Consider the following 16431-nt stretch of genomic DNA (forward strand, 5'->3'; position numbering starts at 1 on the left):
CTGGGATCTAGACTTGCATCAGGCTCTCTGCTCAGCAGGGAGCCTGCTTACCCCCCCACCCTCACCTCTCTGCCTACTTGTCATTTCTCTCTCCATCAAATAAATAAATAAAATCATTAAAAAAAAAACCTTAGCCAGATTTATCATAAAGAAAAGAAAAAGGGGGCGCCTGGGTGGCTCAGTGGGTTAAGCCGCTGCCTTCGGCTCAGGTCAGGATCTCAGGGTCCTGGGATCGAGTCCCACATCGGGCTCTCTGCTCAGCAGGGAGCCTGCTTCCCTCTCTCTCTCTTTGCCTGCCTCTCTACTTGTGATCTCTGTCTGTCAAATAAATAAATAAAATCTTAAAAAAAAAAGTACCCAAATTAATGAAATAATGGATGAAAGAGGAGAGATCATGACCAACACCAAAGAAATGCAATTTTAAAAACATATTGTGAGTAACTATATGCCAACAAATTAGGCAATTTAGAAGAAATGGATTGCATTCCTGGAAACGCAAACTACCAAAACTGAAATAGAAAGAAATAGAGGATCTGAACAGACACATAACCAGGAAGGAAATTTAAGCAGTAATCACAAACCTCCCAACAAACAAGAGTCCAGGAAGACAGCTTCCCAGGGGAATTCTCCCAAACATTTAAAGAAGAAATAATACCTATTCTACTGAAGCTGTTTTGAAAAACAGAAATGGAGGGAAAACTTCCAAACTCTTTCCATGAGGCTAGCATTACCTTGGCCCCAAAACTAGACAAAGACCCCATCAAAAGGGAGAATTACAGTCCAATACCCCTGATTAACATGGATGCCAAAATACTCACCAAGATACTAGCCAATAGGATCCAACAGTACCTTAAAACCTTTAAAGGATTATTCACCACTACCAAGTGGGATTTATTCCTGGGATGCAAGGTGGTTCAACATTCGCAAAATCCATCCACATGATAGAACAAATTAATAAAAGACAAGAACCATATGATCCTGTCAATTGATGCAGAAAAAGCCTTTGGCAAAATACAGCATCCTTTCTTGATTAAAACTCTCTGCCGTGTAGGGAGAGCCATCTATGAACAGCTCACAATATCTTAAAAGACATTTATGAAAAGCTCATAGCAAATATCATTCTCAACGTGGAAGAACTGAGAGCTTTTCCCCTAAGGTCAGGAACATGACAGAGATGCCCACTTTCACCAATGCTGTTCCATATAGTACTAGATGTCCAAGCCTCAGCAATCAGACAACAAAAATGGGGGAAAAAAGCATTCATATTGGCAAAGAGGTCATCAAACTCTCATTCTTCACAGATAACATGATACTTTATGTGGAAAACCCAAAAGACTCCACCCCAAATTACTAGAAATCATATAGGAATTCAGCGACATGGCAGAGTATAAAATCAATGTGCAGATATCAGTTGCATTTCTATACACTATGTGACAGAAGAAGGAGAAATTAAGGAATTTATCCCATTTACAATTGCACCAAAAAACATAAGATACCTAGAAATAAAAACCTAACCAAAGAGACAAAGGATTTGTACTCTTAAAAACTGCAGTAAACTTATGAAAGGAATAGAGGAAGACATAAAGAAATGGAAAACATTCCATGCTCATGGATTAGAAGAATAAATATTGTTAAAATGTCTATGCTACCCAGAACAATCTACATATTCAATGCAATCCCTATCAAAATACCGCTGACGCTTTTTCACAGAGCTAGAATAACCCTAAAATTTGTATTGAACCAGAAAAGACCCTGAATAGCCAGAAGAATGGTGAAAAACAAAACCAAAGCTGGTGGCATCATAATGCCAGACTTCAAGCTATATTACAAAGCTATAATCATCAAGACAGTATTGTACCGGACAAAAACAGAAAGGGATGGATCAAAAGAACACAACAAAGAACCCAGAAATGGACCCTCAATTCTATTTTCTAAAAAGATTTTATTTATTTATCTGAGAAAGAAAGTGAGAAATAGAGAATGAGCAGGTAAGGAGGTACAGAGGGAGAGGAAGAAGCAAGCTCTCTGCTGAGCAGGGAGCCCAATGCAGAGCTCAATCTCAGGATCCCAAAATCATGACCTGAGCCGAAGGCAGATACTTAAGTGACGAGGCACCCAGGCACCCCTGAACCCTCAACTCTATGGTCAACTAATTTTCGACAAAGCGGGAAAGAATATCCAATGGAAAAAGGATACTCTCTTCAACAAACAGTGCTGGTAAAATTAGGCCACATGCAGAAGAATAAAACTGGACCATTCTCTTACACCATACACAAGATAAACTTGAAATGGATGAAACACCTCAATGTGAGACAGGAATCCATCAAAATCCTAGAAAAGAACACAGGCAGCAACCTCTTCGACCTCGCCCGCAATAACTTCTTGCTAAACATGTCTCCAAAGGCAAGGGAAACAAAAGCAAAAATGAATTTTGGGGACTTCATCAAGATGAAAACCTTCTGCACAGAAAAGGAAACAGTCAACAAAACTAAGAGGCAACCCACGGAATGGGAGAAGATATTTGCAAATGACATTGCAGATAAAGGGCTACTATCCAAGATCTAAGAAGAACTTACCAAACTCAGCACCCAAAAAAAAAAAAAACAAATAATCCAGTCAAGAAATGGGCAGAAGACATGAACAGACATTTCTCAAAAAAAGACATAAAAATGGTCAACAGACATGTGAAAAAATACTCAACATCGCCTGGCATCAAAGAAATACAAATCAAAACCACAATCAGATATCACCTCATACCAGCCAGAAGAGTAAAATTAACAAGACAAGAAACAACAAATGTTGGTAAGGATGCGGAAAAAGGGAAATCCTCTTACACTGCTGATGGGAATGCAAGCTTGTGTAGCTACTCTGGAAAAGGGTATGGAGGTTCCTTAACATGTTAAAAATAGAGCTACCCTGTAACCCAGCAATTGCACTACTGGGTATTTACCCCAAATATACAATTGTAGTGATCCAAAGGGGCACCTGCACCCCAGTGTTCATAGCAGCAATGTTCACAACAGCCAAACTGTGGAAAGAGCCCAGGTGTCCATCGACAGATGAATGGATAAAGATGTGGGATATATATATACACAATGGAGTATTACTCAGCCACAGAAAGGATGGATTTCCTTTGAAAAGGAAAAGGATTACCATTTACACTGACATGGACAGAACTGAAGGGTATTATGCTAAGAGAAATAAGTCAAGCAGAGAAAGACTATTATCATATGGTTTCACTCATATGTAGAATAGAAGAAACAACACAGAGGATCATAGGCAAAAGGAGGAAAAACTGAATGGGAAGTCATCAGAGAGGGAGAAAAACCATAAGAGACTCAAAGATAGGAAACAAATGGAAGGGGCTGGAGGAGAGGTGGGTGGGGAGATGGGATAATTGGATGATGGTCATAAAGGAGGGCATGTGATGTGATGAGCACTGGGTGTTATATGGAACTGATGAATTAATGAATACTACCTCTAAAACTAATGATGTACTCTATGTTGGCTAATTGAATTTTTTTTTCTTTTTTTGGCTAGTTGAATTTAAATAAAAATAAGTAAATAAATGAAATAATCAGAGAAAGGCAAAATACCTATGAGTTCACTTAAATGCAAAATCTATAACGAAAAGAAACAGAACCAATCTCATAGATACAAAGAACAGATTATTGGTTGCAAAGGGGTGGTGGTTTGGAGGGTATGTACAATAAGTTAATGGGATCAAGAGGCTCAAACTTCCAATTATGAAGTCATAGGGATGTAATGTATAGCATAGTGACTGTGGCCAGTAATGTTGTACTACAAATTTGAAAGACTAAGAAAGTAAATCTAAAAAGTTCCCATCATAAGAAAATACAATGTTTTAATTTTGGTGACAGATAGTACCTAGACTTATTGTGGTGATGTTTCCCAATGTATCTAAGTGTCCAATCATTATGTCATACACCTGAAACTAAGAGAATATTGTATGTCAAATATACTTCAATAAGAGAAAATATGAAGCCCAAAATACAATAGCACACACAGGTTGTATACACCCTCACACTTACGTAAGAGAAAAAGCAAGTGTGAGGTTTCCAAGTTTCTTGCATATTTATCATTTAAAAAACAAAATCACTCATGAGAAAAAATTATGCTATGGTTAATTCTCAAAGAAAACATCACTATTTCACAGCACAGAATTATAAAACTTGTATTTTATATATTTCATATATTTTGGGTGAAAATTAAACAATTCCAATTATTTTTCTAACTTAGTTTATACATGACATATATAGACACATATATACATACAAGTGTATTTAAACTGTAATGCTGCATAGAGACATTTAAGAAGTATTAAATGCTACCATTGATAAACTTACGAATCAACATGCAGAACCCTCTGTCCACTTCTTGAACATGCAGCTGCAATGATGGATTCAGGCAAACCTATAAAAACACACACTTGTATCATTTAGAATATAGAAAAAAAGCATGTGTGTGTGTGTATATATATATATGTGTGTGTATATATATATGTGTATATATATATATATGTATATATATACACACATACTAATAGTTCAATGCATGTTATCACTACATAAAAAAGTTTAAGAAGAGGGACGCCTGGGAGGCTCAGTTGCTAAGCATCTGCCTTTGGCTCAGGTCAGAATCTCAGAGTCGTGGGATCGAACTCCCCCCATCAGGCTCCCTGTTCAGTGGGAAGCCTGCTTCTCCCTCTCCCACTCTCCCTGTTTGTGATCTCTCTCTCACTGTCTCTCTCTGTCAAATAAACAAGGGCTCATCCCTGTATTCAAACTTCTAACATTTATACTATCATACTATTGGATATTTGTTAAATGTATACTACTTATCCTAAAATTTTATTACATGGAGGAGATTTTATTTTTAAATCAAGCAGTTAATACTTTTTTATGCAAATTTCCATAAATGAGCAAATATCAAAATATTATTCATATAGCACTTGGTCATTTACAGCTGTGTTCACACACTAGCTCACTTCATTTTCCAAACTGCACTGAGAGTGAAGTGTCATTAGCAAAGAAAAGAAATACTGAGATGCAAATATGTTAACTTGTTGCCTAACAGTTTAACATTTTTCCCTATTGTTGAAATTTGAATCTAAATCTTACTCCAAAGCCACACAGTGCCTATGAGGGGGAATGGCATACATTTTTCAGTTTAAGCAATAGTTTAGCTAGTTTCAAAAGAGGCTGTTTATTGATTATGCTGAGTGAAATAAGTCAAGCAGAGAGAGTAAAGTATCATATGGTTTCACTTATTTGTGGAGCATAACAAATAACATGGAGGACATAGGTAGATGGAGAGGAGAAAGGAGTTGAGGGAAATTGGAAGGGGGGGTGAACCATGAGAGACTATGGACTCTGAAACAATCTGAAGGTTTTGAAGGGGTGGGGGGTGGGAGGTTGGGGGAGCCATGTGGTGGGTATTAAGGAGGGCACACATTGCATGGAGCACTGGGTGTGGTGCATAAACAATGAATTCTGTTATGCTGAAAAGAAATTAAAAAAAAAGAGGCCGTTTATTGAGAACTGAAACCATCAAATGCCTAGAAGAGAATACAGGCAGTAATTCAATAGAATATTACACAGCCATGGAAAAGGATGAGATCACACCATTTACAACAACATCGATGAGTCTAGAGGGCATTATGCTAAGTGAAATCACTGAGACAGATAAAGAGAAATATCTGTATGATTTTACTTATATGTAAAATCTAAATAACAAAGGAATAAAACAAAAAGCAGAATCAGACCTATAAATTCAGAGGAAAAAACTGATGGTTGCCAAAGAAGAAGGGAATGGGGGTATGGGCAAAAAGTGTGAAATGGAATGGAAGATACAGGCTTCCAGTTATGAAATAAGTCACAGAAATAAAAGGTACAGTATAAGAAATATAATCAATGATATTTTAATAGCACTGTATGATGAGAGATGGTAGGTATACTTGTGGTGAGCACGGCATAATGTTTAGAGAAGTTGAATCACTATGTTGTACAACTGAAAATCATGTAACTGTTGTCTAAATGAATGAATGAATGAAGCAAATACTATTTTAAAAAAGAGGCAATTTACAAGACACATTATCTCATGTTCTGGTTAATACAGCAGTTTGAAAAGAACATTAGTATTCTGGAATTAAATTGACCCACACCATAAAGTTGGTTATCATAAAGAAAATATATATTATAGGTACTAACAAAAAAATCAAATATTACCAAAGAATGGTTTCATAACATAAAAATTTCAGATGTTCACCATAATTAATACACTATATTGTGCACTCAAAACTGTTTCATAACTTTTTATTGTAAAATCTATCAGTTCAATAGAAACTATTAAGTGTCATTTATATCAGTCAGACAAAGCATGTTTTGGAAGTTTAGTGCAATTCTACAGTACTACCACTGACTCCTTCACCAAATGAAGCACCCTGATCCTCTTGGATTTTTATATAGTAGAAAAGAAACGGCACCATTTTTAGTCAAGGGCTTAAAACTACACACTAAGCATCACGGATTTCAAGAAAAGTTTATCTTCCTTATGTAAAAAGCAATATGCATATGGAAGCAATTGACACAATCTAGCTAAAAAACCACATTAAATACAAGCTCCAGCTGCACTCACATAAGAACTAGAGTTTTCCAGTGGTGACTACTGTGGGTATATAGTGTTTGGCTCAAAAAGGAAGTTCTGACTAAATGTACTGAAGATAGCCATTAAATATCAATTACTGGAAATAAGCCATCATCGCTTTCAAATTTAACTTTGGAAAGTAATTCAAAGAGAAAACACAGTAAGAATTTGTGGTGTAGAAGGAACTAAAAGAAAGTTTAAATAGTTAAGGATACTTAATTCTTCAAACAGTTAAAACTGTATTGTTCTAATGTCTTCTATCTTAAGATTATCTGAACTTTTTACACCTAAAGAAATAACGTTTCTTATTAATGGAACACAGTCACTATGGTACTTTAAAAGCTGCCCCATATCTTAGTTAAAAAGGATAACAGGAAAGAAATATTCAGGAAGTAGAATTAGTATGTTAAAGCATGTAATAATGACAGCATTAATAATATGCCACCAAACATTAGTATAAGGCTTTGTAGTTCACAGTATCTTTTCACATACATTACCTCATGTATTCCTCATTGTAATCTTGGGAAGCAGGCATTATTATCCATGTGAGAAAATGGAATGAGAAGATTAAATAACTTGCCAAAGATCGAGTAATTCAATAATTTGGTATCTCGAATTCCAATTACCATGGTAAATTCACTCTCTTCAACTTGGACATGAGTCTGTGAATGAGGATTCAAGGGAAGGCCAGCAGCATAAGGAAAGGGCATAGTCTCAATCAGACAGACCTAGTCTTGAATCTTAATTTTGCCACTCAACTAGCTATGTGACCTCACACAAGTCACTTGCCATCTCTGAGTTTTTGTTTCTTCACCTGTCAATGGGAATACCACCATTTACCTCATGGAACCAGTAAGTTATTAGAGGGACCTGCTCTATAAAAACTACCTACTTTTATTATTGTTCAGTAAGATATTTTAGAAAAATACATTTTCATCTAAATACTACTCCAATCATACATCTACTTTTACTAGATGCCAACTCCAATGGCAAGCAATAACAAAATGACTCCTCCATGTGGTTCTATTAGCTCTTGCTCTGGATAAGCAAATAGGCATGTGGTTGTTTCCATGCCTGCAATCAACAGTCAGAGGTCATGTCTCTGGCTGACAAAGCAAAGCCAAGGGCAGATTTCAATAATGAACATGGTTTGAGTCCAAATATACAACACCAAAATAACTATCATTTGTGTTTTACCTTAATACTTCTATCCAGACATTCCCTACTAGTTTGTGAAATTGATAGGCTATTCCTACATTAAATGGCAAGGACCTATTATCTTCATGCTTAGAATGATTAAAATAACAAACTAGTAATACAGTTAGTAATGCCTTCCCAGATCTCATATTTCTTCCCACCCATATAATAAACACTGAGTTAGTTCCTTGAACAGAGGAAGCATGTGGTAGATTGTCTATACTTACTTGTCAAAGAAAAAAAGAAAGAAAGAAAATGGGGAAAGGTAAGAGAGGGATGAAGCAGACTTTGATAGGTGGTGAGAAAAAATAAAAAACATAAGATATAAAACAATTCCTAGCCTAAAAGAGCTCAGAGTCTAAAAAATAAGAATTTAAAGGGATTGGGATGCCTGGGTGGCTCAGTCAGTTAAGCGTCTGCCTTCAGCTCAGTCCATGATTCTAGGGTCCCTGCTCAGCAGGAAGCCTGCTTCTCCCCATGCCTGCTGCTCCCCCTGCTTATGCACATGCTCAAGAGTTCTCTCCCTGACAAATAAATAAACAAAATCTTTTTAAAAAAGGAATTTAAATGGATTAAAATAATAATTAAAACTATTAAAGGAACACAATGGAAAGACACATTTCCTCTGTGAAGCAGTCACTGAAAGCTCCAAAGAGCACAGGACACTAGCTACATCTTTAAAGATCTGTAATAAAGCAACTGAAGAATAGTACAGAAGGAAAAGGTGAAAGAAAAAAGGAAAGTGGAAGGGAGTAATCCTGGCAAAATGTGAAGGAAGAACCAAGAGGTGAAATTCAAAAAAGAGTTATTTGGAGCCAAACTGTGGAGTCTGAACTTGGAACATGTAAGCAACAAGGCATTTTGAAAGGATTTTAGTCAGAACAGCATGGTGAAATAAGTATTTCAGAAGAAACAATTCTGGTAACAGCATGAAGGATAACTTGTACAAAATTGGAGCTTTAAGTTTCAGGGTTTTTTTCTTACTTATTACAAATACAAATGCACAAGGTTTTCAACTACAATATGGGACTAATACTATATCTCACAGGAAGTAGGAAGGAATAGGTACAAAGTCATATAAAACACCTTACACAGTGCCTCCTAGCATGTCACTGACATTCAATAAATACTGATTCTGTTCCCTTCTCTTCCAACCCCTTCAATAAGATTAGTTATTTGAAAAGAAAAAAAAAATCACTTGTTTACTATTTACTTATCTTCAAAGATCTAAAAACTTAAAAGTTTTTGAAAAGAAGTCCATTAGCCTTTCCTCTATGTGCATTACAGGCTTCTTCTAGATGTTCACTATAGAAGTTCATTCAACACTAAGTGTCATTTAAACATCCCACATTATTAAATTCATTTGTGAGGCCATATCAAATAATTGCCAAAAGACTGTAGGAAAAATACCTAATTCTGATTCAAGACCACTGGCAAGTCATTTTTATCAAACCACACAAGTAAGTATTAGCATTTCATAAGTTTGTAATGGGGGAAATTAAGGTTTGTTACTTCATGTCTTTTTTTTTTTGAGATTCTGTATAAAGTTGACAGCTAGAAAAAATACATTAAAGGTTTATGGAATCTTATAGGATCACATATACAAACATGTATAGTCCCAGATTTCTGCAATTTTCCAAAACCTGTGTAGATAAGATAGAGATGTTTTATTCTCAAATGAAGGAGCTAGGCTAAAATCAGAAACAAAAAGGTATGAAATTAGTATTTTCAAGAATCTTTTTTTAAAGATTTTATTTATGGGGGCGCCTGGGTGGCTCAGTGGTTTAAGCTGCTGCCTTCGGCTCAGGTCATGATCTCAGGGTCCTGGGATCGAGTCCCGCGTCGGGCTCTCTGCTCAGCGGGGAGCTTGCTTCCCTCTCACTCTCTCTGTCTGCCTCTCTGCCTACTTGTGATCTCTCTCTGTCAAATAAATAAATAAAATCTTTAAAAAAAAAAAAAAGATTTTATTTATGTATTTGACAGAGAGAGAGCACAAGCAGGGGGAGTGGGAAAGGGAGAAGCAGGCTTCCCGCTGAGGAGGGAGCCCAATGCAGGGCTGGATCCCAGGACCCTGGGATTATGACCTGAGCCGAAGGCAGATACTTACCTATTGAGCCACCCAGGCGCCCTATTTTCAAGAATCTTTTCTAAAATATTTTATAGGAATGAAACCATTATTCACCCATTTTTCAAAATCCCCCTTTAATCCAAATCCTTAATGTTGAACTCCATCTTTTACAACTATAAAATTTAGCTTAGTTCTCTACGATCTATTCTAAAAACTGTGTTAGTGTCTAGAATTGATTATTCCGGATGCTATACTTACATAAGATAAACATAAAATAAAGTACTTACACCACTCCCAGCATACTGAACAATAAATAATAGATTCCCCTGACAGAACTGTGATGACCTGGCAAACCCAAGTGCTTTCAGCCCAAATCATATGAAACCATAAATCACTCTTTATTTTATAGAACATTTCAAAATGGATCCCTGCTTTCCACCTTGAAAGTCATTTCATGTGTTATTTATAACCAGTGGAGACCAGAATGGAAAGAAAATTACATAGAACTAGAAAATTTACTGTAACTATTTTTTATAAAGAATAACTTTTTAGGAAAAAGTACAGAACTTGTACTGGCAAGGAAAAAAAATTGTGGGCATGACAAGCTTTTAGAGAGCCACAGTCCTTACTACTTAACCCTATGTGCAGACATTCTGCACCATTGTAAAAAAGCACAAACAACATTAGGTACAGAATTGACTAGACTGAGCAAAGCAAAAGTAAAACCACATGCTTAACTCACATAGCAGCCACTCAAATAAATGACATCGCAAATTTAAACAGAAATTGAATTTCAACCCAGGTTCAAGTAGTTTTGTTCATTCTTATTAAATTCTAATTAAAAGTTTCTTTTATTTACTTTTTAGTGGGTACCTGGAAAGGAGAAAAAAGTGCCAGTGAAAAAGCCCAAGTAACTAAGTACAGATAAAAAATAGTTCTTAAAATGACAATTATTTTAATTCACTATGACTCATACAAAATACTGAGCATACTACTAAGTATACTAATGGAGTATCTATGGATTTCTTCCTTCTGGGAGTAAACAGTTATTCATATTTATGTAATTTTTAGAACTTTACAAAACTATATTATCCATTAAATATTAACTTAAAATTTATGTTAACTTTTTAAAATCTAATATAGTATGACCTTTGAATATTAAATTAAAAAAAAGAACATTGTTTTAACATTCAGGGTACTTGAACTAAGTATCCAGAAAACTGGATTCTTGTTTTCAGATTTACATTAAGTAGCTTGAAAGTCATTTAACCTCTTTGGAATTTGGCTTCCTTATAGATATCCTTAGAGATAAAATGAAGGGCTTGAAATAAATGACCCATAAAGTCTGTGACCAGTTCTCAAGGGTGAATGTTAAAGGTGATCAACAACTTGACCTCCCTTCTTGGGCAAATGACTTGAACTTAAAATTAAAAGCAGAACTCTGGGAAAATGATATGAGCAGCAAAGTTGTTGACTCTCCCCTAAGATTCCCATAAAGATTGACAGTGTAACCAAAATACCAAAACCAAACACCTAGGGGCAACATCTGTAACAAAGCTAGGTGAAAAAATATGATGAACTCCAAAATACAAGTGATCATTACAAACCATCAATAGCTGTAAGAGCCACATGTTATCAGAAAATGCCCATAAGAAAATAAAAGAAAGACAAATTTGTGACAGCCCTGAAAGCCAAAGAAACCCAAAATTGCTATTAAGCATTCACTGGAAACTTTGCAGGCCCTTTGAGAACAGTAGCAGCAATTGGGAGGAATTCTGTAGGCTCCAACCTATGGATGAGTGCAAAGAAACCCCTGGGAGTGCTAGAGTGGTGGGGGGAGTGGGGGTGGAGTTGGGCCCTATGAATAACCAATGAAGGTAACCAATGAAGCAAACCCTCCCTATAGATAAATCCCTAAATGAGTAACTTAGGAATCTAATTCAAAGTCAGAAAAACAGGAAAAATAGGGGCAAAGGAAAAAGAAGCTCCATACAAAACTAGGAGAGGGTAACACAGCCAGCAGATCTCAGGCTACATTTTTTTTACTTTGTGAAAACAAAAAAGAGATCTATGGAGCGCCTGGGTGGCTCAGTGGGTTAAAGCCTCTGCCTTCGGCTCCTGTCATGATCCCAGAGTCCTGGGATGGAGCCCCACATCAGGCTCTCTGCTCCGCAGGAAGCCTGCTTCCTCCTCTCTCTCTCTGCCTACTAGTGATCTCTGTCTGTCAAATAAATAAATAAAATCTTAAAAAAAGAGAGAGATCTAGAACAGTGATATTATAAAAGCTACCTGACCCACACCCTCATTAAAAGCATATAGAAAAATTTCACTTAAAAAAGAGCAACACAGAAGAATCTTGGTTGGATCCTACTCAATGTACAGTTTAAAAAAGACACAGAATAAGGAATGAAATAATATCTCAAGAGACAATGAAATAAAAACATAACAGAAAGACATGCTCACAAATTGGATAAAAACTATAACCTAACTATGGTAATAGAAACTAAAAAATATATACATATAAGAAAATGACAGAAGCTCTAAAAGAACAACCTAAATCAAAATTAGAAAAGCTCAGAAGTGTGATTAGAGAATGGTAACATCTGAAAAGAGTAAACTGACTCAAGAGGAAATTAAAGAAAAAAATCATTTCAGAAATAAAAATTAAGCTAGAAAGAGCACTACAGCAAGGAAACACAATGGAATAATGCCTTAGGAAAAACTTAAGATGCAAACAAGAGCATAAAGTACTGGAGTTATGCTTTAAAAAGAGAAGCCTTATTTTTACATGTATACTGAAATATTTACACATAGAATATGATATCCTGAATTTACTTAGAAATAACTTAGGGCTGGATAGTAAAATGAGAAGATGGGGTACAGAGAACACAAGGTGGTCCATAAATTGGCAAGTGTTAAACTGGGATACTGGTACACAGGGGTTATTTTAGTCTACTTTTTTATGTTTGAAATATTCCATAATAAAAAATTTTTAAAGTAAAATTTAATACTAAATTTTGGACAGCTAATGAAAGCTGGGGACTTTACGAAATAAATAATCTCTTGGAAAGGAGAGATTCAGTTTTATTTATTTTATTTTATTTTATTTTACCTACATAGAGAAAAATGTATCAACTTGAATCCTCTTAATGAAAATTTCATTAAGTAATGTAAATATTTGCTTAAGACTTACTCCATGCCAGGAAATGAAATAGGAAGATTCCACTACAATCAAGTTTTACTTACTTTTCATTACACTAATATTTCTGTTTTATCTGCTTAAGTGACTAAAATGATCTTTTCACAGCAAAGAATATCCCACATGAGCTCTCTTCAGACATAATATTTAAACTTGCGATGAAAAAATAGTTTCTTTGTTCAACACATATTTTATTTATGTGCCACAGAAGAAAAGTGAAACTTATTACCTATAAATGAGACTAAAATAGAAAAAGAGACTGTATATTCATTCCAAGAATGCTAGAATCATGAAATAACCTTCTTCCCTTCTTTAAAATCTTATCATGAAATCCACTTTTTTAAAAAGTAGAGAAAACAAGCTATGAGCCTTATAAACTAAATTTGAAAGGGCTTCTGAATCTCTTCTTTCAAACCATACAACATTCCATAAAGTAAAAACACTTCAGATTAACTTTTAAATGTAGTCTCATTATATATTTAAGAGGAAACTGACAACATATCATTTAAGACACATTAACAATTATTTTATCCTGCTTATTAAAAAGCCCCACAGTGACTTCATTGAGTTTATTAAAACAGTTGAAGGATAATTTTTTATCTAATGAAAATTACAATTTTATTGCATTAAGAATTTCATTAGGGCTGCTCCTGGAGAGAAGGCAGGGCAAAGGGCCTGTGGACAAACAGCCTGGAAAGAGGGATCTGAAGAGCACCTGGGGCACAGAGAGTGGGGAAGTTATTTACTCATTTCAAGCCATGTCCTGTAGAGGCAGCATTCACAGAGGGAACCCTCCAGGAACAAAGGGACCTGGCAGATGCCATTTCCCTCTGGCTCAGAGGGATGCAACAGATATATCCAGAATATTCCATCCAAAAATAGAATTCACATTCACTTCAAGTGCAAATGGAACATTCTCCAGAAAAGATCACACAATTAGCCCATAAAATAAGCCTCAACATATTCAAGATCAAAGTCATACCATGCATTTTTCTGATCACACTATGAAACCAGGAGACAACCACTAGAAAAAAATCTGGAAAAACCACAAATACATGGATGTTAAACAGCGTGCTACTAAACAATGAATGGGTCAACCAGGAAATCAAAAAAGAAAAAAGTATAGGGAAACAAATGATAATGAAAACGAACAGTCCAAAACATTCAAGATGCAGCAAAATTTGTTCTACGAGGAAAGTTTTTAGCAATAAAGGCCTACCTCAGGAAGCTAGAAAAATCTCAAATAAACAACCTAGCCTTATACCTAAAAGAGCTAGAAAAAGAACAAACAAAACCTAAAATCAGCAGAAGTAGGGAAATAATAAAGATCAGAGTAGTAATAAATGACACAGAAATTTAAAAAAAAAAAATAGAACAGCTCAATGAAACCAGGAACTGGTCTTTGAAAAAAAATCAATAAAATTGGTAAACCTCTAGCCAGACTTATAAAGAAAAGGAGAAAGGACTCAAAATCACAAATGAGAAACGAGAAATAACAACCAGCACCACAAAAATGCTAAATTATGAGTGTATTATGAAAAACTACATACCAAGAAACATATAAACTACCAAAACTAAAACAGAAAGAAACAGAAAATTTAAACAAAAGAATAACCAGCAAAGAAACTGAGGTAATAATTAAAAAAAAAAAACCTGGGGCGCCTGGGTGGCTCAGTGGGTTAAGCCGCTGCCTTCGGCTCAGGTCATGATCTCAGGGTCCTGGGATTGAGTCCCGCATCGGGCTCTCTGCTCAGCAGGGAGCCTGCTTCCCTCTCTCTCTCTGTCTCTGCCTGCCTCTCTATCTACTTGTGATCTCTCTCTGTCAAATAAATAAATAAAATCTTTAAAAAAAAAAAACCTAACAAATAAAAGTCCAAGAACAGATGACTTCAAAGGCAAATTCTACTGAACAAGTAAAGAAGAGTTAATACCTATTCTTCTTAAACTATTCCAAAAAAACAGTAAAGGAACACTCCCAAATTCATTCTATGAGGCCAACATTACCCTGATACCAAAACCAGATAAAGACAACAACAAAAATACAGACCAATATCTCTGATAAACACAGATGCGAAATCTTCAACAAATATTACTAAACTGATTTCAACAATATATTTAAAAAATCATTAATCAAAGATCAAGTGAGACTTATTCCTGGGGTACCAGTGTGGTTCAATATCCACAAATCAATCAATCTGATACATCACATCAATAAGAGAAAGAATAAAAACCATATGATTATTTCAATAGATGCAGAAAAAGCACTTAAATGTGGAGGCCGAGAAAATTAAGGCCATCCCACCTCAGGTTTAGCTTCAGCATAAGTACAGCCATCTTGGCAAAGCAAAAGCTGGCACCTTGCACCCCCTCTCCACCTGCTCCCCTCCCCTCGGCAGTATGTGTGACATTCCTCAGGCATCCCTGACTGCCCTGAAAGAAAAACAAATAGTTAACTTGCAGAGATCACAATCCTGCAAGGCAGAAGTCTCCCTTGGTTTACAAATGTCCTTGAGATTTACAACAAAGAAGTTATCTTATGAATAGCCCAATTTCCAGAGGCACACATAACTCAGTTCCTCAAGCCCTAAATAAAGTTACATTTCTTCTAAACCTAAATCTCACTAACAAGAACACTTGATAGCAGGAATGTGACATTCCACCAGGAGACTCCCAATTGTCGTCATGTTGGTGCCTCATAAGAAGGAGAAACAGCCTTGATTTAATAATAACCAGGCCTCCAATATCCTGACAGTCTTTTTTACCCTAATAGCCCTTCTGAACATACCCTTTGTCCTCACTTACTGCTGAGCCAGCAGTCGTGGCCCAATTATCTACTGCCAAGTCCACCCCCACTCTGCCTTTAAAAACTCTGACTGTACTCCAGTTCGGGGTCCAAGTCCCTACTCCGCTGGGTCGGGTATACTTGGGCCCAAGCTTAAGCTTGTCAAATAAACCCTCGTGTGACTGCATCGGTGCTTGGCTCCTTGGTGGTCTCGGATGCGAAAACTCAGGCACAACATTAACAAAGTACAACAACCATTCATGATACAAACCCTCAACAAACCTTACAAAAGTAAGTCTAGAAGCAACATACCTCAACATAATAAAGATCATATATGAAAAACTCACAGCTAACATCAGACTTAATGGAGAAAAACTGAGAGCTTTTCCCCTGAGATCAGGAAGAAGATAAGGGTGTCCACCCTCCACTTGTACTCAACACAGAACTGCAAGTCCTAGCCACAGCACTCAGACAACAAAAAGTAAAAGGCATCTAAATGGGTAAGAAAAAAGTAAAACT

General features: G+C 36.0%; 1 protein-coding gene across 1 annotated transcript in view; it reads right to left on the reverse strand.

The window, feature by feature from the left end:
• Window positions 1-16431, reverse strand: part of CHM (CHM Rab escort protein) — a 267198-nt gene that overhangs the window by 235878 nt on the left and 14889 nt on the right. Inside the window, exon 2 of the mRNA XM_045996016.1 lies at window positions 4368-4434. Within this exon, the coding sequence (XP_045851972.1) occupies window positions 4368-4434 (67 nt within the window). The remainder of the gene's footprint in view (window positions 1-4367; window positions 4435-16431) is intronic.

This window comes from Meles meles, chromosome X (assembly GCF_922984935.1).
Source record: "Meles meles chromosome X, mMelMel3.1 paternal haplotype, whole genome shotgun sequence".
Taxonomy (NCBI): domain Eukaryota; kingdom Metazoa; phylum Chordata; class Mammalia; order Carnivora; family Mustelidae; genus Meles; species Meles meles.